Source organism: Bos indicus x Bos taurus, chromosome 27 (assembly GCF_003369695.1).
Source record: "Bos indicus x Bos taurus breed Angus x Brahman F1 hybrid chromosome 27, Bos_hybrid_MaternalHap_v2.0, whole genome shotgun sequence".
NCBI lineage: Eukaryota > Metazoa > Chordata > Mammalia > Artiodactyla > Bovidae > Bos > Bos indicus x Bos taurus.
The window spans coordinates 32,595,671-32,623,395 of record NC_040102.1 but is presented as its reverse complement, the minus strand read 5'-3'; the positions used below and the strand labels follow the sequence as shown (position 1 = coordinate 32,623,395).

The window sequence follows — 27,725 nt, the reverse complement described above, 5'->3', positions numbered from 1 at the left end:
AGAACGCTGGAGTGGGTTGCCATTTCCTTCTCCAATGCGTGAAAGTGAAAAGTGAAGGTGAAGTCGCTTAGTCGTGTCTGACCTTTAGCGACCCCATGGACTGCAGCCTACCAGGCTCCTCCATCCATGGGATTTTCCAGTACAAGAGTACTGGAGTGGGGTGCCATTGCCTTCTCCATGTTCCTTTTAGGGACCTGTTTACCCTCCCAGTGAGGATGTTGATTGCACAGTCTGAAACTAACATCTTCTAAAATCAGCTAATGCCAGAGACTGCCTGAAATTCTCCAAGATCAAACTGAGAAGCAGAAATTCCCCACATACTTTCAGCACTGGCTGTGATAACTTCCGTCTGTTTTCTTGGAGTCAGAGGGACTGGCCATGGTTCTTTGTAACTTTAACTCAATTGTCTTATTTTTCAAACACAATTGATTCTAAAACTTTCAAGTGTTAAAAAACATTTATTTATTTATGTATTTATGCCACACTGCATGGCTTGTGGAATCTTAGTTCCCTGACCAGGGATTGAACCTGGGCCCACAGCAGTGAAGGCACAAAGTCCTAACTACTGGGCTACCAGGGAATTCCTGAAAACCTTTATTCTTGATGAGTGCAATTGGGATTTACTTATGAGAAAACACATCCTCTTTGCTGACACTTAAGTTATATTCAAACATGACAAACAAAATCTCTCGTCTGTGAGCTTGGTTTCTGGAACATTACTAGAGGCACACGTTTGCTCGCTTTTTTCATCTGTACTATACCACGCCAGGACCTTCGGAGCTAGACTCTTGGAGCATCTTAAAGCTTAAGGTTTTAAAACATCCCAATCTGCTTAAATTCTTCAGACTGCCAAGGGCCTCACTAACCTCCGTAGTCTTTCTCTCCAACTCCCTTAGACATTTCTTGCCTAGTCTCTGGAAGCCTCCCAGGTTGTCACTCTGGATTTTAATTCAACTTCCTCATTCTACAGGGGAGAAAAACAGACTGCAAAGAGAGGAAACAACGTGCTTGTAGGGAAGCTGCTCTGGAAAGAACACAATTTCCTGCTCTCTCAATACACTACCCTCCCTTTTAGGCCACAAATTTTATACTATGGCCAGAATCAACATTTATTACCGAAGAGAAAAAGGAGAGTCTGAGATACCCTTGGCGCTTTAGAAAGAAGAATTGTTTGTGCCTGGCAACAAATTTTAGTTTGTTACGCGCGTCCACGGCGGTAGAAAGCTCACTCAAGAGTAACCCCCCGAGCCTAGACAGCCAACCTCAAACTAAGTACAGATCGCGGGGAATTCGAAGATACAGTCCACATCAGGAACCTCCTTTCCTCGATCACGTTTCTACCCGAGTCCGCAGAGGAACGGACCGGAAGCCGCGGAGGCGGTACCTACAGTACGGCTGTTACTCTAGCCGGAAGAGGAAGGTGCAACCCTACAAGACTTCGCTCCTACTTCCTGTTTCGGCATAGTTGCTGTTGTGGGAGGTGGGGGCGGTTAGCTGCTTGGGCTCTGGACCGCTTGTGCGATGCCGGGTAGAGGCCGCTGTCCCGATTGCGGCTCCGCTGAGCTCGTGGAAGACTCGCACTATTCCCAGAACCAGCTGGTGTGCTCCGACTGCGGCTGCGTGGTCACCGAGGGCATTCTTACGACCACCTTCAGTGACGAGGGCAACCTCCGAGGTACCTGTGAGGGCTTTTCCAGGGCCATGGATACAGCCTGGGGCGATGGAGGGATTGACGTCAGATGCTTCTTATCTCTTGCCCTCTCCCTGTCTAGAGCACACTTAGATATGGGAGAAAACATGAAAGTGAACTAGTGAACTGCTGATCGGGGGCTGCCATTATCTGTTTTTTTTAGCACCATATCTGTTACATGTAGGTGTTAACGAATAAATTCAGTTCAGTTGAATAAATGAAACAGAGAGAAACAAAGTTCCACTCAATTTACCTAGTCTGCCTGTTTGGAAGCATTATATCAATAGGTCAGTGTTGTGCGAATGCGGGAAATATTACTACCCCGAAGCAGTTTTGAAAACTAATTGGCAAAAACTTATTTTTTTTTTTTCCATTTGTGTTCCAAGTCCCTGACCAGTGCAGCCCTCAAAATCTACAGGCAGGAAAATTGCCTGAATTGAATGTACAGGAGGGGTGGCTGGAAATTTGGAACACTTGGAACTGCTTTAGTGCTAGTCCTAATCTTGTAAAGCCTTCTGTGTATTTGGTACTGCTTGTGGTCATAGAAAACCAGATGGACCTTTTACCTGCAAAGATGAGCACCTTCTGTGAGACGGGTAGTGGGTACCTGATGATTTGGATTCTGCTCCCTGGTTTTGTGTGGTAGGAGGGCAGGGGTCTGTGAATAGAGACTAAACAAGCTATTTGTTCATTATCTTACAGAAGTAACATATTCTCGAAGCACCGGGGAAAACGAACAAGTTAGTCGAAGCCAGCAACGAGGTGAGAATCAACCTTTGATGACACAGTGGCTTTAAAGAAAATTCTCTATATGGTCCAGCTCGTCTCTTGTCTTTTCTGTTTTCAGCATTACTATGTAAAGGTAGAGAAGAAGAGAATGGTAATTAGAAATAAAAGATGGAGGTGGTTCTAAGAGAGGAATAAATTAGGTGGAAGGTTTATGTCTGCTTGGGTATGTTTGAGGTAGATTCAAGGAACCCAGGTCAAAGCTTGGTCACAAATCAAACCAACCTCCAAAAGATGAGGCACTGAAGTGTTGACTTCTTTCCACAAATGTCTTTGTGCTTTTCAAATGGCCTTAACAAGTGTCACTCATCATTGTAGAAAGGTCCATTATTTGTGCATGTGGTATCTGAGGCGAGTTTAACAGAACTTGCTGGGAGCTCCTTTGACTCCTTCACGTATAATATCACGTCATCTGCAAACAGTGATGTTTTTACTTCCTTTATAATTTAGATTCCTTTTAGTTTTCCTCTCTGTTTGCTATGGCTAGACCTTCCAAAGCTATGTTGAATAAAAGTGACAAGCGTGGGCATCTTTGTCTTGTTCTTAATCTTACAGGAAATGCTTTCAGCTTTTCACCATTGAGTATAATGCTAGTGTGAGTTTGTCATATATGACCTTTATTATGTTGTTCCCTCTAGACCCACATTCTGGAGAGATTTTTTTTATTATTATTATCTTAAATGGATGTTGCATTTTATCAAAAGCTTTTCCTGCATCTATTGAAATGATCATATGGTTTTTATTCTGAGTTTATTCATGTGGTGTATCACACTGATTGAGTTATGGATATTGAAAAATCTTTTCATCCCTGGGATAAATCCCACTCAATCAAGTTGTCTGATCCTGTTAACGTATTGTTGGGAACCCCTACAACTCCTGCCATGGGTTTTCCTAGGTCTTCGTCGAGTGAGAGACCTCTGTCGAGTGCTGCAGCTGCCGCCAACATTTGAGGACACGGCAGTTGCCTACTACCAACAGGCGCACCAGCTCGCTGGCATCCGCACGGCCAGGCTGCAGAAGAAGGAGGTGCTGGCTGGTTGCTGCGTCCTAATCACCTGCCGGCAGCGTAACTGGCCCCTGACCATGGGGACCATCTGCACCCTGCTGTATGCAGATTTGGATGTGTTTTCTGGAACCTACATGCAGATAGTGAAGCTCCTGGGGCTGGATGTGCCATCTCTGTGCTTGGTGGACCTGGTGAAGACCTACTGTAGCAGGTACCTGCCTGGTGGGAGACACGGGGGTGGGATGGCTTTAGACCCGAATCCTTTTACTTCGAGCTGTCTCTTTTTGACCAAGTCCATTCTATGAGGATGGACTTCTCCTTCTCCTATGCCTGGTGCTGGTCGGGTGAATCCCAGTTTACGTTTCTAGAATGTTGTATCATTTTCAAACCTCTTCGCTGTCACAGCAGCTTGATGCTGTAGGAAGGTTAAGTATCAGCTTTGGCACGGGGCTTCTGGGTTCTGCCACTCAGGCCTGCTTGACTAAATGCCACAGCCCTGCCTCAGCAGAATCACGTTGTGTGTGACTAGAGCTGAAAGAGTATGAGCAAACTGACAGAGCTGGAGTTAGAAGCTAATTTTTCTCTTTTAATAAGTAGCTGTGTTCTTTTCTTTTTTTTCTGACAAATACGGTAGAAAGCAAAGGCTGTCGGTGTTGAATGACCTTGAGTTTGAAGCTTGGTCACTTCTAAGCTGGATGACTGTGGGCAAGTTTTTAGACTCTTAAATGCACATAACAGGGTGTTGAGTAGATTAAAGAACATTTTGTAAAGCACTCAGAATGATGGCTGATGGTGGGGGCGGCAGGATTGTCAATAGATGTTAGCGCCCTTCTGCACTCTCTTGCCCTTCACCTCTCCTGCAGGAGACTCGCCCTGATTTCTCTTGGTACCTGAATAAAGTTGCTACGCAGCAGGCTTGTGTGTTCCCGAAAGGATAGCATAGCTTGCCTATCTTCTGTGCTTTGGAAGAGCTGTCTCCCGGAGGTACCGAGACCAGACCCTTATTTTGGTTATTTCAGCTTCAAGCTGTTTGAAGCCTCCCCATCTGTGCCAGCCAAGTACGTGGAAGACAAGGAGAAGATGCTGTCGCGAACGCTGCAGTTGGTGGAGCTGGCCGATGAAACGTGGCTGGTGACCGGGCGGCACCCCTTGCCCGTCATCACCGCCGCCACTTTCCTGGCGTGGCAGTCCCTGCGGCCTTCAGATCGGCTGACCTGTTCCCTTGCCCGATTTTGTAAATTGGCGAACGTGGACCTGCCCTACCCCGCTTCCTCCCGCCTGCAGGAGCTGCTGGCTGTGCTGCTGCGGATGGCTGAGCAGCTGGCCTGGTTGCAGGTTCTGAAGCTTGACAAACGGTCTGTGGTCAAGCACATCGGCGACCTTCTCCAGCACCGCCACATGCTGGTCCGCAAGGCCTTTCGGGATGGAACAGCCGAGATAGATGCCGGGGAGAAGGAGCTGCAGGGCCAGGGGCAGGGGCAAGCACTGGGAGACGAGGATGTGGGGAGTAGCTCTTTAGAGCTGCCTGCGGGCAAGCGGCCCTCCAGCCCCGCTCTCCTCCTCCCACCCTGCATGTTGAAGCCCCCAAAACGAGTCTGTCCCGCCCCCCCTGTCTCCATGGTCACTGGAGACGAGGACATTTCTGATAGTGAAATCGAGCAGTATTTGCGTACCCCTCAGGAAGTTAGGGACTTCCAGAAGGCCCAGGCAGCTAGACAGGCCGCCCAGGGTACTCCGAACCCTCCCTGATGCACACTGGGCGTTGAGGGCGCTTCCCCTCATCTGATGACTTGCTAACTGGCCTGACACAGCCAGAGGAATCACTGTCCACAAGCCCTCAGGTGTTTCCATTCTCGTTTAAGGGACCCAAGAGGGGTTGTGTAGTCCCAGAGGCGAAGTCAGAAGGAGCGTGGGGACGCCCAGGTTGGAGAGAGTCCCATCCCTTGGTCCAAGAGAGCGGCTTGCCTCCCTCCGGATTCTGTAGGCTTGCTTTCTCTCGGGCTGCTGGGGCAGTGTCAGGGGCTCTCCGGCTCCCAGGTGGGATTGGATACACGGCTGCCACGGGGCTGGTGGGGCCTCTCCTGGTGTGGATCATGGGTATTCCCAGCGTTACCAGCTCTCAAAGGATGGGAACTGAGCAACCCTCGGCCCTGTGTTTGTTCACAGACCCTGTGGGCTCGTGTGTACAGTGTTAGAGATCCTCTTTCATCACAAAAGGACTGTGGGTGGAGGAGTAAGGTCATAGCTCAAAGGGCTTTGCAAAATTTTAATATATTAAAACACGAGGCATCTGCTAGAAAACCTTCTATTGTATAAAACCCGAGCTTTTAAAAACATGTTTTCTTTGGCACTTTTCATCCCCTCCCTCCCCTTTCCCCAGCGTATTGCAAAAAGCTCTCCAGTGCGAAGGCATTGGCGGGGTATGTAAACAGCAGCCAGCATACGTGGAAGAATAATATGAAGCTTTTTTTTTTGCCTTTTTTTTTTTTTCTGTCTAATATTGTCTGTGCAGCAAGCATAAATAACAGGATCCATCTCGGCGTGTGGGTTTTCTCCCTTTCCCCTGTCTGTCTGCTCTTGCCGTGGCGATCAGGCTGGAGTGATGATCAGGCTGGAGTGATACGGAGACTGGGCTGAGTTTCCCTGTTGCTTTTCATGAGGCCCAAGGTTCCTTCCACTTTGATCGAGTGCTGTAATCAAAGGCTGGTGGTTGCTCTTTAGGTTGGGAAATATGAGTGCTGGTGTTTAGAAGTAGTGAAGGCACAGGTCCCAGGTGATTCACAGGGCCCCTACCCTTTGCCTTGGGGATTTGGTTTGGGCTTCGGTGGGGCAGGAAGCTGGTTTCATTTTTTTTGGAGGTTTCTAATATGGACCTAGACATAAGATCATCGATAAGATTCTCCTGTCTGGCCTCATGGAGGTGGGGAGGCCTCTTAGTCCCTGGGCGGTGGAAGGTTGAGACTGGGGATATGGGCTGTGCCATTAACAGTGTTTTTCCAGCACCACGTGAAGCCTGGCAGTGGCGCCCCTCTTCAGAGCGTTTTCTTTCAGTAGGACTAGGTTTGAGGCAGGACTACCTTCAGCCCCAAATTGAAGTACTACCTCTGCTATCTTCCCATCCTCCCCAGGTACCTGGCAGTCAGCGTCTTAGATGTAGGACCTTAGCTTTGTCCTGAAGTGCCCCCTCTGAGCCCTGCCATGTGGGTCTTGTCCCAGTCCCATGGGAATGGCCTCCAGCCCTAATCCTGCACCCCTCCTTCCACCTCCCTCCCTCCCTCCCTTCCAGAGAGCTGGTTGATCCCAGCTGCCTTTCACGCGGCCCCCATTCTCCTCTTGCATAGTTAATTTCAAAAAGCAACACCTTGTTTCCTCCGGCTTGTCCTGGTCACCTGGCTCATCTGCTAGGCTCCCTAGTTAGCCAGAATCAGGTGAGAGAGAGGCTCTGGGGTGTGGGCACAGAGGGGAGACTTCAGAGGGCGGCTAGGCGAGAACGCCTCACTCAGACTCCATCACCAGTGTTCCCAGTAACGCGGATGCCGCCAGTGAGGCAGGTGTACCTTAGAAGGGGCCCGCCCGAGCTATCCCCGCCACTCTAGGTCGCACCGCAGACCGGCAGGACTTTAGGCCGCAAGCCTGGACGGCAGGTGCTGCCTGGGCCGGGACGGAAACCTACCCCTCCCGCGGTCCAGGGATTGTCTGTCGCTACCCCGGGGAGACGGCCCGCTCTGCAGGGGCGGGTCTGCGCCTTTCCCTCTCCCGGCCTCCAGGACTACAGCTGGAGAGCCCAGGTGCAGCGAGGCACCTCCACTCCAACCTGGGGGCGTACCGATCGACGTCTCTGAGGCGCCCCCCGCCCCTCCGCGAGAAGCGGGGTCAAGACCCTGCACGGCCAGCTCGTGCCGAAGCGGCGCCCGCACCCACCCTAGACGGTGGTCTCACTTTTCCAGAGGCCGGTCTTCATGCAGCCGCCGCCGGCCGCCTCGGCGCCGCTCGAGGGAACGTCATCGTACTTGCCGCCCTTGGGGGCGCCGTTGAGGCTGGCCGAGTTGAGCGGGTAGGAGCGGCGCTTGCTCTCCTTCTCCAGCACGCCGCCCCGGAGGTTGTCGCGGCTGGCGCTGCGGCGCTGGCTCGGCCGGCCGGCCTCGGGGGGCGGTGCGGCGCTCGTGTCGCTGCCCTCAGACGGCGTGAGAGCGGCCTCGCCCTCGAGCCGGGGACCGACGCCCGGGCTGTGGCGGCTGCTGCCCAGGTAGCTTTCGGAAGGGCTGTGGTGCGGGCTGCCACTCTCGCTTGACTGCAGCTCGGCCGTCCCGGCCGCGCCCCCTCGCAGCGCCCGGAGCCGGTTCTTGCCACCGGCCTCCCCCGCGCGGTGCCCCTTGGCGCGGCTCTTGTGGCCCCGACGGCCGTGGTGCAGGTTGTTGGGATGGCGCGGGCCGAGGCCGGCCCGGGGACCCGGGAGCTCAGGCTCCCCGTCCCCGCGGGCGGCCGCCCCCGCCTCGCACGCCTGGCTCTGCGCCAGCTGCAGGTTGGTGAGCTTGCAGGGCCCCGGGGGCTGCGCGTGGCCGCTGCTGCCGCTCGGGGACGACTTGAGAGACGGGGGTCCCTCTCCGAACACCGGGGACCCGTCTTCGGGGCCGGCAGGCGCGGCCCGCGGGGAGGCGCGGGATCCCGAGGCCGGGGGCCGGCAGGCGCGCCAGGAGGCCCTGACGTCCCTGCGCCTGGCACAGTGGTGGGTGAAGACGAAGAGACCCAGGGCAGAGGCCGCCACCCCGTACAGACAGCTGCACACCACTCGGGGCAGCCAGCGCTGCGACACCGTCAGCGCCCCGCAGGCCCACGTGGCCAGGTAGAGGAAATGCGTGGTCACCAGCGCCCCCAGCTGGACTCCCGGAGAATAGAGGCCGTCGCCGTCCTCCGGGGGCCCGGGCGTCACCACCCCTGTGCTTCCAGCCGCCAGGAGGGAACCCGAGTCACTCAGGAGGGGGCCGCTGCTCCTGAGCCTGGTGGAACCCCTCAGCTCCTCCCCCGGCTCCAGGGAGACCCGGCCGGTGCCCCCCTTTGGGCTCTGTGCCAGGGGACCCCGTAAGCGCAGCCCTGCGCACAGGAAATAGATCCAGGTGATGAGCAGAATCAAAGCCACGGGGATGTAGAAGGCGCCTAGGCTCGGGCGCCACACCAGCCAGCAGCTGCGGGGAGATACGGGTGGCGTGTATGAGGTGGGGCCCCGAGGCCGGGTGGGTGGGGAGGTGGCTCGGGCCACATGCAGGGGTTGGGGCTGGGTGACTGGCTGGGCGAGTGGGTGGTGCCCCCCGTGGTGAGGAGGAGGAGGCACCCGCCAAGCCAGGAGGTCAGGGCGGGGGCAAGGCGCTCACTAGGGGCTGTGGTCCAGGTAGTTGTGGATGTTGACAGCGGCCGTGATGCCACAGATAATGAGTGGGATCCCTCCCGCGATCAGATAGAACCTGGAGAGAGGGGGTTTAGGGGTCAGAGAGATGGGGAGCAAGGAGGGGACCTGGTGCTCGGAACCCTCACCGAGGGGTCTCCGCCCCATCCTCCTTGCCCGGGAAATCGTGTGCGAGTTTTGTTTTGTTTTTTTTCTAGGGATGTAAGGCCCCTCTAGGGCAGGTCATAGGTCCCTAGGGGATTTGGCCAAGACTGCTCTAAGGGACAGAAGCCAGAATTGCTTTCTGTCCCCCTAAACAGCGCGGAACTCAGTGCCGCTCTGGTTCCCAGGATCCCTGCCCAGTGCCCTGCAAAGTTGCTCACTTCCTTGCCGAGGTATGCCTGAAAACCCCAAGGAGGCACCCCCTCCATGGCACTGGGCAAACTTGGTGCCACCTAGGCCCTTGCCTCTTCTGTCTTTTTTTTTTTTAATGGCCACAAGGTCTTAGTTCCCCCATCAGCAACCTCAGGGCACGGTAGTCAAAGCACCAAGTCCTAACTACTGGACCCCCAGGGAAGCCCCCCGCCTCCTCTTGTGTCTTGGGAGTGTGATCTCCCAGGACCCTGGACCCACCCTGCATCCACCCTGGGAGAACAGCCTTTGATGTCTTTCCCCCACCCCCGGAGCCCTTCCCTACTGCAAAGCTGACAGATGGAAGTGCCTACCGCAGCATGGGTCGCGGGGCAGGCGGGGCAGCGTCCCCTTCTGGTGGAGGGGGCGCCCTCCAGGTGAGCTCCTTGTGGAGGACGCGGGCCTTCACACCCATCCAGAGGAGTGTAGACAGTGAAGAGTAGTGCAGGGTGATGCCCACCTGTGGGGTCAAGGGGTGAGGGCTGGGGGGCGGGCCACCCTGAAGCCTCCGCCCACAGTGTTCTCCCCTGCCTCCCACGTGCCCCGCCCCCAGCTCCACCCAGACCCTCCCCAGGGTCGTGTCCCTGCTGATACCCTCTCTACTTCCAGCCCAGGGCTCTCCTCCACATGCCAGGGTGGCTCCATGACCCTGTCGTTGCTGCCGGCCTCGTCCCCGACTGCTCTTCCATTGCAGGCCCCCCACCCTTCACTTCACCCTGGCTCCTAGTGTCTCTGCTTCTCACCACCCCCCACCCCCAACAAGGCTGGGCCCAGAACCATGGAGCTGGAGCCCATGACCCGCTCCCACTTCCGGCCTGTGTGCCTCCCTCCTCTGTGCCCAGGCTGCTGGCACCCATCCTGGAGACCCCAGCCCTTCCCCTGCTTACCGCCTGGCAGACCATCTGGTAGTTGGTGAGCGTGATGCCTCCCGCAAATACGGCGGAGGTCATGGCCATGTGGAAGCACAGGTTCAGCAGCATGTGCCAGCCCTTCCGGGACACGTGGATGGAGCTGCCATAGAAACAGTGTCTAGTTAGTGGACCGTGCACCCCAAGGTCGGGCCTTTGGGCTCTCAAGACCACCGGGAGAGTCGAAGAGAAGAAGGCAGACATCGGTGTGCGTGCGTGAAATGGGACAGGCACCTTAAGCCCCAGACGTGTTTTTCAACCTCAGAATGCTCGCAGGAAATGCTGGGCAGGAGCCTGGGGAAGGGACACTCGCCAGGGCTGAGCGATCTCCTTGGCCTTTCCTGCACACCCACTCCCCCTGCAGGAGCTCACCTGTGGTTGAGGATGTAGGTGATGATGGTGGAGAAGAGGCAGAGCAGCAGCAAGGCCGTGCAGGGGTACACGACGGGGTGCAGCCCTGCCCCAGAGCCCCCCGCCTCCCTGGGGAAGGCGCTCAGCTCCTGGAAAGACAGGACAGGGAGTGAGCAACAGGAAGCCAGGGGCCGAGAGGACCCCCTGTGGGGTCTGGGCTGGTCCCCCAGGCCGGTTCTCCCCTCCCAAGCCCAGTCAGCCTTGGGCCCCAACTTTGGCCCTTTGCTGTCCAGGTAGCAAAGATGGAAGCACCACCACATTTACGCTTAGAAAGTTGGTCTAGGTGGCATTTCTGACCTGGCTTTCTGGGAACTTTGCAGGTTCTCAGCCTGAAAATCGGAGATGAGGAAAGAGGAAGAAGGTACTATCTATGGTAGAGCCGAACACCTGCTCAGGATCTGGGAGTGCGGGCTATGACGTGTGGTGCAGGAGGTGAGGGGCTGGACAGTCCTGGGTGGGGAGGGGGACAGAGGGCAGACATGCCCAGGTTCATTTTTCACTTTAACAACCCGGGTGTCAGAGCGAAGGATGTGGAGACCTGGCCTGGTGGTTCCTTAGCCATCTCTCTCGACATGGGAATAGAGGACCTCCGTGTCTGTCTTTTTTTCCTTTTTTTCCCCCAAAAGCCTGTGGGGCTTTTTTCCTTCCCCCCTCCCCCCACCCCCAAAAGGGTCTGGGGCTTCCCTTGTGGCTCAGACAGTAAAGAATCCACCCACAATGCAGGAGACCCTGGGTTTGATCCCTGGGTGGGGAAGATCCCCTGGAGAAGGGAATGATGACCCACTCCAGTATTCTTGCCTGGAGAATCCCCATGGACAGGGGAGTCTGGCAGGCTACAATCCACAGGGTGGCAAAGAATCAAACACGAATTATCAATTAACACGTTCACTTTCCTGATAGAGGGCCTGAGGACCTCCCTGTCTCCTGCAAGATGGAGAGGTGTGGGGCAGACCAGAGGGCCAGGTCCCTGTGAGTCCTCCCCACTGCGAGGCCCAATCAGGCACCATTCTTTCCGTATTTCCCTGTGGCCCCAGGTGGTCAGGGGCTCTGCCGCCCTCCACACCCGGCGCCCACTCGGCTCACCATGAGCACGGCCACGTTGCCCAGGTGCTGGCAGTGCAGGGAGCTGACGTTGGGCTGGCTGGAGCGCAGCTGGCAGCCCTCGGAGCGCCAGCCCCCGGGCCCTCCTGGCCCCTCCTGGCTCCACCAGGCTGCCATGGGCTCGGCCCCCTCAGCCCAGTGCCGCAGTGAGACGGCCACCGGCTCGGTCAGGTTCCCCACGCCGCAGCCACCTAGGGTGGGAAAGGGAGGGGGGTCCACTCAGGCCCAGGCGGGTGTGCGGGGGCTTGGGGGGGCCTGGGGGATAGAGTTAGATGCCACATGCAGGCCCGCCCCCCACCCCAGAGCCTCAGCCTAACTGGGGAGCTGCAAGGATGAATCAAAACAAAGGCATGGCGAGCTGGTGGCAAAGGGGTCACAGTGACGTGGCCAGGAAGGGAGGACTTGGGGGTTGAGGACAAGAAGGTGGAAGGTGACACCGAGGGAGCAAAAGCCGGAGTGAAGGGAGGATACAGGAGGGCAGGCACCCCGGGCGGGGAGCTGGCACACCCCGGGGAGGAGAGGCAGGCCCACGTGGGTCTGTGCTTGGAGCCCTTCGGAAATGTGAGGAGTCTGGGATGTGAAACCCCAGGTCCGCGGAGCCTTTTCTCCACCCGTCCCTTCCTTCACGGGACGCCCCTGTCCAGCATCATCCTCGGAAACAGGGCGGGGGGCCACCGTCCCCTGCCTCCAGGGGTGAGGGCAGGGCCAGGCAGGGCGGGGCAGAGCGGGGTCCCGGGCCGCCCCCAGAGTGGGGTAGGGCAGGGCGCAGGCCCTTACTGGTCCCCGCAAAGATGACAGGCGTGGCCACGCCGCGCCTCCTGCCAGGTCCTGTGGCTCCGGGGCGGGAGGTGTTGCCGAGAGTGCGGAAGAGGCGCCCATTGCGGAAGACGAGCAGCTGCAGGGTGCAGTCTGGGGGCGCCGGGGGGGCCAGGGCCGCCGGGGGCGTCGAGAACAGACTGGGCGGCAGCTGGATGGAGGCCAGGGCCACGCTGTTCTGGGGGGGACACGGGAGTTCCTCAGAGACGCCCGGGGTCCCTGGGACTCTGCTGGCCCCCAGGGCCACCTCCACATGTCTCCTCCCCTGCCTGCGTCCCCTCACGCCCCCGGCCCCGCCCAGGCGCCTTGCCTCCCCCCCGCCCCCCACCTGCTCAGCACCCTGCCTCCCCGGCGCCCACCTTGATGTGGAAGGCCGACAGAGACACGTTGGGCCTGCCGGTGGTGCAGCGGAAGCGCAGCTGTTGGTCGGCCAGGGGCTCCGTCTCGGGCGACGGGCTCTGGCCGGGGCCCGCGTGCCGCGTGCCGGGCATGCCCGCCTCCCGCCTCTGGAAGGCCGTGCAGGTCAGGCCCACGTAGCTGTGTGGCTTGATGAGGTAGGCCTCCAAGGCCACGTTCCTCGAGTTCTAGGGACAGGGACCCTGTCACCCTCTCCTGGCCTGCTCCTGCTTGAGACCACAGACCTGCTCCGACTGACCCCTGGTCCCTTGCCTGTCGCCCAGGGCCCGGGAGCCCCGAGTCGGCTGTGGAGTCCCCCCAGTGCTGTTCCGCCCTCCCTCCCGCTCACTCACCCCCGACCTTGCAGCCAGCTCAGCTCCCCACACACCCTGGTCCTCCTGCCCCAGCTAAGCCGGAGAGCAGGGTCCATGTGCCCCCTCCTCATATCTCCACCTGTGCCCGGAGGAGATGCGGTGGTCTCCTTGTTGACTGTTAGTATTTCACCACCCTTCACTGGAAATGTCCCCTCTTATTGGGGATCTGAAGTCTCCATCAGCCCCCACTCCATCCCAGTGCTGCCCTCTGCTTCCAAACCCTCCTCCTGTCCTTCTCCTCCTCCCTGCCCCTTCTTGTATTTCCGTCTGCCTAGCCCTTCAACTCAGGGCTTTCCCAGGTGGCTCAGTGGTAAAGAATCCTCCTGCCAGGCAGGAGAGGTGGGTTCAACCCCTGGGCAGGGAAGAGCCCCTGGAGAAGGAAATGGCAACCCCCTCCAGTGTTCTTGCCTGGAGAATCCCATGGACAGAGGAGCCCAGCGGGCTACGGTCCATGTGGTTGCAAAGAGTCAGACACACCTTAGTGACTAAACAACGACACAGCCTTTCAACTTGGTTCCTGGCACGAAGCCTTGGGTAACTTCTGTGGTGTCACTGGCCTCCCTGTGCTCTGCACTGCCCCTGACAAGCTGGAATTTGATGCCACATGACCGGGATGGGACCCTAGTCATGTTCGGGTTCTTGATAAATCGGGCACACGGCTGGCCCACACTTGGACTTGCTCCTGGATGATGAGGGCTGGGGCTGACCCTTGTCACCTCTAAGGCCCCTCCCTGTGCCTCCCTGGTTGGGGCAGCCTCCCAGCTGGCCCATGGTACCACAGAGATGTGCTGGGCGTGGGGGCTCAGGGCAGCTCCCCCAATGCGCTCCAGGGCGCCCACGATGCCGCTGCAGGCCTTGTCCTCGCGCTGGGCCAGCCACAGAAGGTGCTCGTCCACCAGCATCAGGTTGCTGGCCATGTCCACCATCACCTCCACCAGCTGGGGGCGGGAGGGGAGAGAGTCACAGCAGGCAGGAGCAGGGCCGGGGTGAGAGAGGCTTGAGTGGTTGAGGGGAGCGGGTGATTTCCAAGGGACCCAGAGACCTGACTGAATCTCACCTCTTTGATCTGGTCGACATAACCCAGAAACTTCTGGATCATCTGAGCCACATAGACGACGTCCATCATGTCAGAGAAGCTGGCGGCCTCGGCTGTGTACACTCGAAGTTGGTGGGCCAGGGTCAGCGCGTTGGAGGCGTTGATGGGCATCTAGGTTGGAGACGGGAGGAAAGGGCACCATCCAATCTGGCTCCTTCTCCCCCAAAATGCCCCCCAGGAGCCCCCTTCTCTGTGCTGACACTCGGCGATGGGGCCTGGGGAGCAGGGTCCTGCCCACGCCTGAGTCTGATCCTGATGGGAGAGGCAGATGTAAAGAGCGAGGTCTGCACGACTCAGGCGCCCTCCGGCTGCGCCACCCCTAAGGACAACGGGACGACCTCACACTTTCCTCTTAAGACGGACCTTGCTGTACTGGGGGACAAAGATGATCGGGGTGGCCCTCCCGTCCCAAGTGTGGCCCTGGGGAGTCTGAAACCCCTGGAAGAGGAGACGAGCATGAGACACGGTGCTGGCCCCATGGCTCCTCGCCGTGCCTCCCAAGGACGCAGGGGCCCCCAGCCCCGTGGGGCCAGCCAGCTTCTCCCCTTCCCCTTCCCCTTCCCCATGGCCTCCACCCCCGCTCCGGCCTCACCAGCACGAAGGTGTAGAGCACCCGGGTGATGTCGTTGGTGTACAGGCAGTGGGAGTAGTCCCCCGGCTCCCAGCGGCCGGCGCGGTCGCACCGGCGGGAGGCTCGGGTGCCAGGGGCTCCCCCGCTCAGGGGCACCGAGGTGAAGGGGTACTGCAGGCAGGACTGGTAGGCTGTGATGCCAGCCAGAGTTCGTGGCCACCTGGGGGCAGAGGCAGAGAGTTGCCGATGACCCAGGCTCCTCAGGACCAGGGTCCGTCCCTTCTCTGCCCTGAGAACTGTGAGGCCAGATCCCTTGGGAGCTGGAGGCAGGGTCCAGAAGAGGCTGTGTGGACTGGAGTTCAAGGGCTTCCCAAGCTCCCCCTGAGTTCTTAAGCTGTGTTTGTTGGGACAGTGCTGTCATTGCTACGGGGCTGGCCTTGGAGTTCTGAGTTCAGGTCACTTATACTTTCTGGGCCTCAGTCTTCTCAGCTGTAGGATGGGAGAATAACACCTTCCCTGACTAAGGGAGAGGCCCCTGGGATATTAGAATGTGACATCTGTCATGGGAGAGTTTTGTCAACTATGCATATAGGGAAGCGACTGCACCCCCCCCCCCCCAAGAAAAACCCCAAACCCCTGTTTGTTCTGCACAGCACATCTTGAAGGGTGATTTTATACAAAAGGATATATGGTCTCTCTAAACACACCAACGAGACTTGGAGCTGAATGACAAGAGAAAGTGTTTTCTCCATCTTAGAGCAGGTCGGGGGACTGTTCACCCGCGTCTCAGAGGCTGGCTGTGGGGGCAGGGGATGGCCAGGGGTGTCCCAAACCTGAAGTCCCCGCGGTTGTTGGCGACACGCTCAGCGGGGCAGTAGGAAGCCGAGGTCTCCAGCACCACAATCTCCACCTTCTTGCTGGCGTTTCCCTGGACCGTGGACACGGAGCACTCCCATTCGCCTGAGGCCCACACGCCGATGTGAGACAGGGTCAGCTCGCTGCGGGCGGGCGGGCAGGCAGGCGAGGGCTGGCTGGAGGTGCTCCTGGCGGCCACGCCACCCTCCCCGAGCGCCCGGGTGCCGGCTTCAGGCTCTTTTCTTTTTTTTTTCGGTTGAGTCATGCAAGATCTTAGTTTCCCCACCAGAGATGGAACCTGGGCCCCCGGCAGTGGGCCACCAAGGAAGTCCCCCAGGCTCTGGGGAAAGGGTACAGGCTCATACTCCTGTAACGCTGGCCTTACGACAGTGTTTTTCTGGGCTTCAATCTCCCCACCCTCATCATGGAGGTAATAAAACCTCTCTTGCAAGACGTTTGCAGAGAGCAAGTCCAATAATACAGGTGAGACCCTCTGTATCCTTGTAAAGGTACTGAAGAAATGTCAGATTTAATCAGTTTTTTCCTATCAGGCAATCTGTAGGGCTTCCCAGGTGGCTCAGTGGTAAAGAATCCACTTGCCAATGTAGGAGACTCTGATTTGATCCCTGGGTCAGGAAGATCCCCTGGAGAAGAAAATGGTAACCCACTCCAGTATTCTTGTCTGGGAAATCCCATGGACAGAGCAGCCTGGCTGCTACAGTTTCTGTGAGGTTGCAGAAGAGTTGGACATGACTTAGTGACTAAAACAACAATTCAATCTGTATCCCTCACGCAGACCATTTCTGACTTAGTTCTGGATCTGCATAAACGTGCCCACAGATATTCCCAGGAGCAGACCAGCTCCTGTCGGGGGTGGGTGGGTGAGGGTTCTGGCTTCCCCCGCCCATGCTCTGGGCTGAGAAGGGGCTGCGGGGCCTGTACCTGGTGATGAAGGTGCAGTCGTGGACCAGGCTGTCGGCCAGCAGGACGCCCGCCTGCTCGTCGCCCTCCACGGGGGCCCGGTTGTGGTACCAGCGGATGCGGGTGTCGTTGCCCAGGTAGCTGGCCGAGCACTGGAAGGGCAGCCGGTCGCCCTGGAAGACCACTTGGCGGAGGGATGGGATGAGGTGGTGTGTGTGGAGCTCCAGGGCCCCCTCTGCGGGTGGGGACACGGGGAGTGAGCCTGAGTGTCAGGTGAGGACCAGGCCCCTCTGTCTGGAGCCCACTCTAGTTCAGAAGGAGGGGAGGGAGTGTTTCCAGAGATTAAAGCAGAGGAAAGGAGCAGGTGGGTTTTGAACAGTAAAAGTGCTTCTTTCCACAGCATGCTTTATCACCCCAAGAGGTGGGACCAGATGAAAAACATAAACCAAGCAGCACTCCCCAAGGAAGTTTAGAAAATTGGATGGAGGATGGGTCCCCAGTGGGGTCTAAGGGAGAGGATGCCCTGGAGACCAAGCCCACCGCCTCAGGAGCCTTGAGGGCTCGGGTCTGCTCACCGCAGCGCAGCTGGGCCTCTTGGAGGCCGGCCAGGGCCTGGGCGTGCAGGGCGCTGGGGTAAGCACAGAGCGTGCGCTCCGACAGCTGCAGGGAGCGGTTGCGGGCCCAGGGAAGCAGCCAGCGCAGGTGGCAATCGCAGGTCAGGAACTCGGTGCCGAAGTCCCTGCAGAGGGTGGAGGGACCCAGGGTAGAGCAGAGGGGTTCCCTGGGCTCCCGGGGTGGGGATGGAGCCCCAGGGAGAGACTGAGGCCGGAGAGGGCAAACTCCGGTGTGTGGGAGCACCCTGCGGTGCTCTGCGGCTTTGCCCAGCCCAGCGTCCGCCCCGCCTCCTCAGAAGGCTGGCCACGTGGTCGCAGTGCTTATGTGTCCCCCTCCTGGCCGAGGAAGGAAGCAGGGGCCTGGGGAAAGGGTACTCACACCGCCTTAAGGGCTGGCAGCTCATCAAAGACCCCAGGTTGCAGACTGGAGAAGATGTTTCCAGATATGTTTCTGCAGGGGAACAGGGAGACGGGATCTTAGGTTCTCCCTGGGCTGGGGGTGAGCCGTGAGAATGCAGAGCCCATGAGGGTCTGGGGAGCCTTCCCTCAAACCGCTCCCCCTGCCCCCCGCCTCCCGCCCCACCTTCCTCGCCCCGCACTCACAGTCGGAGGAGCCTGGGGAGGCCCTGGAAGGTTCCGGAGGTGAGACAGCCGATCCGGTTGTTGGAGAGGTCCCTGGAGAGACACGCAGACCCTCAGCATGTCGGCCACGTGGCCGCACACGGGTCCACGCGTGAGGGACACATGTGTGAGGCTGGGGCTTGTGTAGGGAGCGGAGAAAAAGGGGATGGGGTTGGGGCATGAAGTGTCAGCCCCCCGACCCCGTATGTGCGGTGAAGAGGGACGGTGGGTGACTGGGATCAATGGGACCTCCTCCAGGGATGTGGGGCCAGGGCAGGGGGTGGTCAGGACACGCCACTCACAAGCGCTTCAGCTCCCCCAGACCCAGGAAGGCGCCGGGCTGCACCGTGCTGATGACATTGTTTCTCAGGTCCCTGCAGGAGACAAGCGGGGGCCCTGACACCTCACCCACTCGGGGGCCACACGGCCCACCTGGGTGGGCAGCTCCTGCCCTAGTCTGGGCTGGGGTCTCTGTTGCCCTCTAAATCTCTGCTTTTTTCAGTGCCAGCCAGGAGGCCTCATGAAGGACCTGGCTCCTCAGACGGGTGCCCGCGGCCTCCCCGGCTCCCTGGTTAGACCTGCGCAGGGAGGGTGCAGAAGGGCCTCGGACGGACAGACGAATGAGGTGGCAAACCCGGTGGAAATGGGAGGGGAGGGCCCAGACCCTGGTGTCAGGAGGCTCCAGCTGCCACGAGCTGCCCCGAGTTTCTCCATCTCTCAGAGCTGCCATGGCATCGTTTGAAAACGGGTGTGACGGTCCTCTGCGGACTGCCGTGCCACGCTCAGTCCCCCAGCCGTGTCCGACTCTCTGTGACCCCACGGACCGTAGCCCGCCGGGCTCCTCCTCTGACCACGGGGATTTGCCACACAAAGGTACAGTCTCCTCGAGCCTGGCTACGGGAGGTATTCTGGAGTTAATCCTGTGGCCCTCCCCTCCTGGCAGGTGAGGAAGAGTCCCCGGCTGGCTGGCTGTTGCGGGATGCTGCCTGGTATCCATCACCTGGCTGCACCCCTCAGCCCTCAGATGGGGAAGCTGAGGCCATGGGGGCCACCAGCCACCTTCCGCCAGGTCTCCTCGGAGCCCCCAGTGCAGACAGAGGATGGCAGGGGAACTGTCACCTCAGGTTGGCCTCCAGCAGGTCACAGATTGGACTGAAGGAAAGATGGTGACTGCCCCCTGGGCTTCCCAGGGCCAAGGAGCACCCCCCAGGAGTGACCTGCAGGGTGGCCGAGTCTGTGGCTCAGATTCAACCGCACAGCCAGAGTGTCACCCTCCCTCCCCTCTGTCACGTCCCAGAGGGGCGGCAGAGACTGAAGAGACCGTCCCTGGGGACCAGCCAGTGCCCACCTGGCCCCAGCACCCCCACCAGACCCGGCAGCCCTCTGGGACCACCAAGGTGAGGGCCGGACCCCGGCTTGCATCAGCGCCCCATCCTCTGTGTGGTCACAGCAGCAGGAGAGGGGCTGGCCGGACCAGCCTCTCGCCCATACTCCCCGGGGCCCACCTGGGTCTTTCCTGAACCAAACCAGCACAGGCTCAGCGCTCACAGAGACCCCACCAGGAGGCCTCACTGCCCACTGGGAGGGGGCTGCAGGCTCTCCACTCTGCTTCCTGCTTTCCAGCATCCTCTCAGGCCCCCCGGAGCGCCCAGGAGAGAGGCGAGCACGGCTGGGGGTGGGGGGTGCGGTGGTGTTCCTGGAGTAACCCAGCTAGCTCGCTGGTGGGGCCCACCTGCTTTCCAAGGCCTGGCCATCCCCAGCCCCAGCCCCAGAAAGGGGCTCTTGGCTTTGCAGGCCAAAGCCTCGGGGGCACCTCTGGATTCTGGGCAGGAGGGGGTTAACTGACCAGCTCCCTGCTGGGGGAGAGGAAATGGGTGTCCAGGATGGGGAGGCGCCTTCCCACCAAGGGGCCTGTTTTCACACGGGCCAGCCCAGCTGGGGACAAAAACACCCAGAGAGACACAGAGAGACAGAGAGAGAAACAGAGACAGACAATAACAGAGAGAGAGAGAGACAGAGAGATGGAGAGATGGAGTCAGACAGAGAGACAGAGACAGGCAATAACAGAGGGACAGACAGACAGATGGAGAGATGGAGTCAGACAGACACAGAAAGAGACAGAGAGATGGAGACAGGCAATAACAGAGAGATCGAGAGACGGAGAGACAGACATAAACAGAAAGAGACAGAGACAGACAAACATAGAGAGATGGACCATGTCCCCTGCCCAGCCCTGCCCCTGGGCCGGGGTCCTCACACCTCAGCGCCCTCTCCCACCGAGGAACTGGCCTCCATAACCCTGCGCCCCTTGAGAAAGAAGAGGAAGCCATCAGGGTGTGTCCCACGGGGTGACTTCCACCCCCAGGGTGCAGGCAGGGAATGTGCGAGAACGCAGCGCCCAGAAGGCTCCTTCAAGGGTGGAGTCTGGAGATGGGGACGGCCCCCACCCCGAGCTGCCCTTCCTGCCCGCTCCCCGCCCCCACTTGCTGCCCAGAGCCCCACCCGCGCAGCCCCCGCCTCCGATGCCTCTCCGGCCTGTGCCCCCTGGCCCCTCTGGGGGTCTGGCCGTTCTCAGGGCTCTGCCTCCCACCCCGCGCGGGGGAAACACATTCCTCATTGTGTCACTTCCCTTCATGGCCTGCCAAGGGGCCCGGGCTGCAGCCCCCCGCCCCTTCCCTCTCTGCTCACTGTATATTCTCATTTCCTCCCCGCCCCCCCGCCGCAAGAACCCCCACCCAGCTGCCCCACTGATGCTCCACAGATGGGAGCAAGGCAGGCGGCTTGGGCCCAGCCCCTTCCTGCCCCGGGTTTCCTGCAGCCCCCGCTGGCCACCGGGGCCTTTGGAGAGGGGAGCTTCCAGCGAGTGTCTGCAGTCCTGACCCCCTAGTCTCACACCCGCAGAGCAGCTTCCGGGGTGGGCAAGGCAGCCCTTGGACAGAGTGTCCTCACAGTTGGCCCAGATCTACCAGTCCCTGGTCCTCTCCAGGGGGAGAGGGGCACAGGCCAGGGGCAGCTCCCTGTGCTGAACTGATAGCCCGATGGGGGCTGCTCCCCCCCACCGCCCCCAGCAGCTCAGGCCTCCTGGTCCCCAAGGTGGGGGCGCAGGTCTGGGGCTGTACCCTCCCTTGTGGTAGGAGGAGATGCTCACACAGAACCATGGGCCTCTGAGGCCCCTACCGGTTGGTTGGTGGTTCAGCACCTTCCTGGCTGAGCGGAATCCTTTTTTGAGTATCTGCTGCGGGCTATGGAGTCCCGCCCCAGAAGAATGCACTACCCCCCAGTACTATGCACCTGATTTCAGAGGCCCGTGGAACGCAGGTTACAAACCCCTGCTCTGGTCTTTCTCATCCGATCCCTTCATCTCTTAGGTGAGGTCACAAGGACGCACGGATGCGTCCATGATGTGCGTCCTTCTGCAATCTCCCGCCCCCTGTCTGCTTCCACAGGGCCCTCCCTGGTCCTGGAACCTGGCGAAAAGGCAGCTTATGCGCGGAACCTCCCTCCCCACCCCCACCACGCCTAATCCAGACCAGGCTCCCCGACTCCAGACATATCCCTCTCCCTGTATCTGTGCCCACACGGAGGAGTAGGATCCCCCTATGGCAGAAGTTGGGGGGCAGGGGACTCCTGGGAGCAAATCTCACCCTATACCCTTCTTGGGAAAAAGGAGCTCAAGGAGCTGAGTGTGTAAGACTGAGTGTGTGAGTGCAAGGAGCTGAGTGTGTAAGACTGTGTGAGCACAAGCAATAAAATAGCAGATTGATTGATAGGTTGGACTTGAAAATTTTAAACCTTTGCTCTTGAAAGAATATCACCCAAGAAAGGGCAACCCATGGGATGAGAGAAGATATTTGCAAATCATATATCTGATAAGGGACTTTTATCTAGATTATATAAAGAACTTACAACTCAATGATAAAAAGACAAATTGTCCAGCTGAAAAAATGAGCAGGGGATGTGAACAGACATTTCTCCAAAGAGAATATACCAATGACCAATGAATGCATGAAGAGGTGCTCAACACCATTAGGGAAATACTTGTCCACTAAGATGGTTATAATTTAAAAAACAGAGACTGGAATCCTTATATGTTATTGATGGGAGCGTAAAATGGCGCAGCCACTTTGGAAAACAGCTTGGCAGTTAAAGCTACCATTGTTTGTTGTTGTTTTGTTGTTTAGATGCTAAGTTGTGTCTGACTCTTGTGTGACCCCATGGACTGGAACCTGCCAGAGTCCCCTCTGTCCATGGATTTCCCAGGCAAGAATACTGGAGTGGGTTGCACTTCCTTCTCCAGGGGATCTTCCCGACCCAGGGATTGAACCTGTGTCTCTTGCATTAACAGGCGAATTCTTGACCACTAAGCCACCAGGGAAGCCCTACATGACCCAGCAATTCCACTCCTTGGTACATATCCAAGAGAAGTGAACACACACGCACACAAGAACGTACACAGGAATATCCATAGCAGCACTGTTCATAAGCCCCAAGTGGAAACACCCCAAATGCCTATCAACTTATGAATGAAGAAATAAAATATGCTCTCTTCATACGATGGAATAGTATTTGGCCATAAAAAAAGAATGATGTAGAGACTTCCCTGGTGGTCCAGTGGTTAAGAACCTGCCTGCCAATGCATGGGACACAGGTTCAATCCTTGGTCAGGGAACTAAAATCCCACATGCCGTGGGTTAACTAAGCCCACGCACCACAGCAAAGATCCTGTGTGCCACAACTAAGAAACAATGCAGCCAAAAATAATAATTAAAGAAATAAACAGGAAATGACGTGCTAATACATAGTATATGGACGAACTTGGAAAACACTGTGCTTCATGAAAGAATGCAGTTACCAAAGATCACATACAGCGTGGTCCTCTGTGTATCTGTCTCTGTAGATTGGCCAGGTGAATCTACAGAGACAGAAAGTAGCTTAGTGGTTACTTGTGGTTGCTGTTTGAGTCACTAAGTTGTGTCTGACTCTTATGGGACCCCATGGACTGTAGCCCTCCAGGCTCCTCTGTCCATGGGATTTCCCAGGCAAGAATACTGGAGTGGGTTGCCATTTCCTTCTCCGGGGGATCTTCCTGACCCAGAGATCGAACCAGAGACTCTCCTGCATTAGCAGGCGGATTCTTTACCACTGAGCCACCTGGGAAGCCCAGCATTTGCTCAGGGCTGGGAAATACAGAGGGTGGAGGATGGGGGGAGTGATTGGTAAGGATTCAAGGTTGCTTTAGGGGATGATGAAAATGTTCTAAAATTAGATGATGATGATGAATGCACAGCTGTAAGTGTACTCAAAAACCACTGGATCCTACCCTTTAAACGGGTGAACTTTATGGTATGTAAATTAGGTCTCACTAAACTATTGAGTGTGTGAGCTTGTATGACAGTACGTATTTAAGTGTGTGTGTGTGTATGTGTGTGAGTGTGTACCCACACTCGGACAGGGTGGGGCAGCACGAAGCTGGCTCCCTCTGGCCCCCACAGACCTCCCTGCTTGTGGGTTTGAAAACCAAATTATAGGTTTGGAGGCCGCAGAGCAGCTCCCTTGGGCCCTCCAGGACTTTCAGGGTTCCTTAGAAAGTGGGGGGGAGGGCTGGCTGCGGAGTGGGCACGACACCCCCGCAGGTACAGAGGTTGTTTAGGGGAGGCGGGAAAGGGAGAGGTCTTGGGGGCCAGGAGGAAAACCCAGACGGTCCGAGGCTCCCTCCCACCCGCATGCCCCGGGCCCCTCTTGTCTCTGACCTCATCCAATAGGTATTTATGGAGCACATACCCCGTGCCAGGCCTTGGGCCTACAGCAGCGAGCAGGAGGGCTGTCCCTGGACCCATTAGCCTCCCTACCCGGGCCTTCGGGCAGCCTCTGCTCCGCGTTCCTCTCCGGCGGCGCGGGCCGGGAGGGCAGTGGGGGCGGGGGTGGGGTACGCCAGAGCCCGGCCCCCGGCCCCGCCCACAGATTAATGGAAGCCACCTGGCTGGGGAGCCTCAGTCCCCCGCCCGCCCCCCACCGTTCCCGTGAGCATCCGCGTCTAATGAGAGCCCCAGCGCCGCCGCATACCAGCCCCCGGGGCTCATTAATCTCATTAGGCAACGACAAATCATCCCGGGCCTCGGCTCCAGGCTCCCACCCCGGGCCCTCGGCTCCAGGCGTGCTCAGGCCACTGGGGGCTGCGCGCGTCCACGCGGACCCACAAGCAGGCCCGCACGCCCAGTCCGGGGCTCCCTCGGCCTTCACCCCACCCCCCGAGGGGGCTGTCTGCGCCGTGGCCCGCTCGGGTCTGCGGGGAAAGTCCGGTGGCCGGGTCCCTGCTGAACGCACGGAGATGCGCGGGACCCGAGAGACGATCCGATCGCCGGCGAGGCCTTTCCGCGCAGACACTTCGTCTCCACCACCGCATGCCCGGGGCTGGGGCCTGCGGATGAATCAAGCGATCAGGGGTGGCTGGTATGACATCTTGCCACTTAGAACTCTTCTGAGGAGCAGGGGACCGCCTGTACTGAGAGCCCGAAGTGTCCCCCTGCTGTCGTCCTGGGTGAGAGCCTCTTACCCCGGTGATCGCCCATCAGGGAGCCGCGCCTTGCCCTTTGATCCAGGCGAGAAGCCTGCAGCTTGCACAGGCACCCAGAAGGTGAAGGATGGAGGGGCAATTACATCCCAGTCTCTTTTCACTCCAGGGCGAAGTCCTGTGCCTTTTCATCACCAGTCCCTTCACCCAAAGGTCCTTCCCCTGGACAACAGGCTAGTCTGCGCTGAGGGGCGGTGGGCCACGGGGCTCAGAGGCAGGGGGTCGCAAGTCTGGGCTCTTCAGCCACAGGCCTGGACTATCCTTGAACCTTGCCAGGCTATTTCAGGTTCTCCTGTCCAGCCTGCCTAGCTGATAAAGGTGTGTCTCCCCACCCCACCCCACCCTACCCCTCCCGGGGCCACGGGTCCACCCATGGGATTGTCTCAGGCACGTTCCCTCGGGGGGCCCTTTTTGTGTCCTCTCCCCTATACCTCGGGGCTCTGCACTGCAAAACAGGGGCCCCTTACACCCCACCCATCTGCAGAGGCCAGAGGGGCACTCGGCATGGGCAGGCAATTCTGGCAGTTCCTGGAGCAGCCCAGACTGAGTTACGGGCGGGCTGATAACTCCCGCGGGACTTGCTGCCTGGCCGTGGGATGTGAAGCTGCCACTGGCTCCACCGAGGCAGCCTGGACAGCCCAGTCCAAGAGGACAGAGAGATCAGTGTTTCCTGGCACCAACTGCACACCAGGCCATGGCGTCTCATTCGCGATGAATAGGCCCACAGTGTAGGGGTCATCTGGTCCGCTGGTTCCCAACCCCGACGGGCATGAGAATCGCCTGCCTACCTTGTCAGCGATTCCCAGGCCCTTGCTGACCTGATCATTAGCATCTCCAGGACCAGAGCCCAGGGCCTCTCTCCACCTCTGGGGAGTGACTGAGATGATCACTCTGTGTGTCAGACTATAGCCGCGGTCCCTAACCCCGGGGCCACAGACTGGTACCGATCCGTAGCCCATAGGAACCAGGCTGCATAGGAGGAGGTGAGCAGCAGGTGAGCAACTGAGGCTCAATCTGTGTTTACGGCCGCTCTCCATCACCTGCATTACTGCCTGAGCTCCGCTTCCTGTCGGATCAGCGGTGGCAGCATTAGATTCTCATAGGAGCACAAACCCTCACCCTAGAATCAAGGCAGAATATCATGAGATTGCCACTACATAGAAATAAAGTGCGCAATAAATGTAATGCACTAGAATCATACAGAAACCACCCCCCACCCTGTCCGTGGAAAATTTGTCTTCCACAAAACTGGTACCCAAAAAAGTTGGGGACTGCTGGACTGTAGCACCCAGTGACTTAATCAGTCACTAATCTGGGTGCTGCTGTGGAGGTATTTTGAAGATGTGGTTTTAACATCTACCGATGAATCTATCAGTTGACTTTAAATAAAGGAGATGACTTTGCTAACATTGGTGGGCCTTGTCCAACCATTTGAAGGGCCTGAGAGTAAAAACCGAGGTTTTCCAGAGTAGTTCTGCCTTCAGACTGCAGCATCCATTCCTGCCTGACTCTCCAACCTGCTGACCGGTCCTACAGATTTTGGATTTTCCAGTCCCCACAATTCACACTACAGTCCATGGGATCACAAATAGTCAGACACAGCTGAACGCATGCACACACACACACACACACACACACACAATTACATGAGACATTTTCTTAAAATAAATTTATGTTGTTGTTTAGTCACGAAGTTGCGTCCAACTCTGAGATCCCATGGACTGTAGCCCGCCAGGATTCTCTGTCCCTGGGATTTTCCAGGCAAGAATACTGGAGTGAGTTGCCATTTCCTTCTCTAGGGGCTCTTCCTGACCAAGGGATCAAATCCACTTTGACAGAAGTCTCCTGCATTAGCAGGTGGATAAAGAAATAATTTCTTAGAATTCCCCTGCAGTCCAGTGGTTAGGACTTGGCACTTTTACTACCATGGGGCTGAGTTCAATCCCTGGTCAGGGAGCTAAGATCTAGAAAGCTTTGCTGTGTAGCTAAAATATTTAACTACTAACTAAATGTATGTTTATGTAAGGCTCAGACATATCTGACTCCTTGCAACCTCAGGGACTGCAGCCTGCCAGGCTCCTCTGTCCACGGAATTTTTCAGGCAAGAATACTGGAGTGGGTTGCAATTTCTTTCTCCAGGGAGTCTTTGCAATCCAGGAATTGAGCCTGTGGCTCTTGCATCTCCTACATTGGCAGGTGAATTCTTTACCACTAGTGCCACCTGGGAAGCCCAACTGACTGACTAATTTCTTTGCCTATTTATATAAGGACACACACATTCATCTCCTTTCGGTGCTGTCTCCCTCTGCAGAAGGCTGACTGATATAGCGGTGCTCAGCCAGGCTCGAGGCCCTGGGCTCCTCCAGCCCCGCACTGCCTCTCCATCCTGGGGAAGTGCGGGCGCCTGCTGAACCCAGCATCCCCTTCTGCTTCCCCTCCTCTGAAAGCCCAGGTGGCCGTGTCACTGGGCTCTTTGATATTTTTTCCTTCTCCTGAAACACCGTGGGTATCGCCCACACCCAAGGATCATAGAGTTTAAAATCCAGAAGGCACTTTACAAACCACCCTGTCTCTCCACTTTTAACCAATGAGCAAACCTAAGGCTCCATCTGACCCCACCTCGCACCACTCCCCAGTCACGCTGCCCTCTTTGGGCGCCTCAAACTTACCAGCCAGACTGGACCCCAGGGCTTTCCAACCTGCTGCTGCCTCTGCCTCCAGAAGGCTACCTGCCGGTCAGCTTCCTCCCTCCCAAGGGCTCGGGCTCCATCAACTCCAGCAAGGCCTTAACCTCACTACATCAAATAGCATCTCCACTCCAGAGCTTTCTGTCCCCCTTTCCCTGCTGGCTGTTTTTCTCTGCAGCATTCAGGGTCTCCTGATTTATTGTTCAGTTCTTGGCTATTGTCTGGGTCCTGTCCGTGGCAGGTGAGTTCCATGGGGCAGACACCTGGCCTGCTGTGTTCATTCTTGACGCCCAGCGTGCAGCCTGGCACACAGAGGGGGCTCAAGAAACATCTCGAGAGCGGACAACTAGGTGATTCCTAACATGGCAGGGGCATTTAGTCATTACCCCAACTCCCGTCCCACTGTTCTCTGCCTGCCTCCATGGTTTGACAGGGGCCCCTAGTGGCTCAAACGGTAAAGATTCTGCCTGCAGTGTGGGAGACCTGGGTTTGATCCCTGTGTCGGGAAGA

The 27,725-nt window shown here is 57.7% G+C and overlaps 2 protein-coding genes across 2 annotated transcripts in view; one reads left to right on the top strand and one right to left on the bottom strand.

The window, feature by feature from the left end:
• Positions 1-961: 961 nt before the first annotated feature.
• Positions 962-5,962, top strand: BRF2 (BRF2, RNA polymerase III transcription initiation factor subunit). The gene is made up of 4 exons (XM_027530258.1): positions 962-1,675; positions 2,393-2,452; positions 3,372-3,693; positions 4,502-5,962. The coding sequence occupies exons 1-4, from the start codon at positions 1,522-1,524 to the stop codon at positions 5,229-5,231; spliced, it is 1,266 nt and encodes a 421-aa protein (XP_027386059.1). The 5' UTR covers positions 962-1,521; the 3' UTR covers positions 5,232-5,962.
• ADGRA2 (adhesion G protein-coupled receptor A2) overlaps positions 5,717-27,725 on the bottom strand; it is a 36,778-nt gene continuing 14,769 nt past the window's right edge. Inside the window, exons 3-20 of the mRNA XM_027530257.1 lie at positions 18,260-18,331; positions 17,940-18,011; positions 17,716-17,787; positions 17,298-17,461; positions 16,744-16,957; positions 15,780-15,944; positions 14,968-15,166; positions 14,337-14,486; positions 14,056-14,217; positions 12,869-13,093; positions 12,471-12,687; positions 11,676-11,884; positions 10,554-10,681; positions 10,161-10,284; positions 9,588-9,733; positions 8,852-8,941; positions 7,404-8,665; positions 5,717-6,172 (exon numbers count right to left, since the gene is read on the bottom strand). Of these exons, the coding sequence (XP_027386058.1) occupies positions 7,405-8,665; positions 8,852-8,941; positions 9,588-9,733; positions 10,161-10,284; positions 10,554-10,681; positions 11,676-11,884; positions 12,471-12,687; positions 12,869-13,093; positions 14,056-14,217; positions 14,337-14,486; positions 14,968-15,166; positions 15,780-15,944; positions 16,744-16,957; positions 17,298-17,461; positions 17,716-17,787; positions 17,940-18,011; positions 18,260-18,331 (3,670 nt within the window). The 3' untranslated portion in view covers positions 5,717-6,172; position 7,404. The remainder of the gene's footprint in view (positions 6,173-7,403; positions 8,666-8,851; positions 8,942-9,587; positions 9,734-10,160; positions 10,285-10,553; positions 10,682-11,675; positions 11,885-12,470; positions 12,688-12,868; positions 13,094-14,055; positions 14,218-14,336; positions 14,487-14,967; positions 15,167-15,779; positions 15,945-16,743; positions 16,958-17,297; positions 17,462-17,715; positions 17,788-17,939; positions 18,012-18,259; positions 18,332-27,725) is intronic.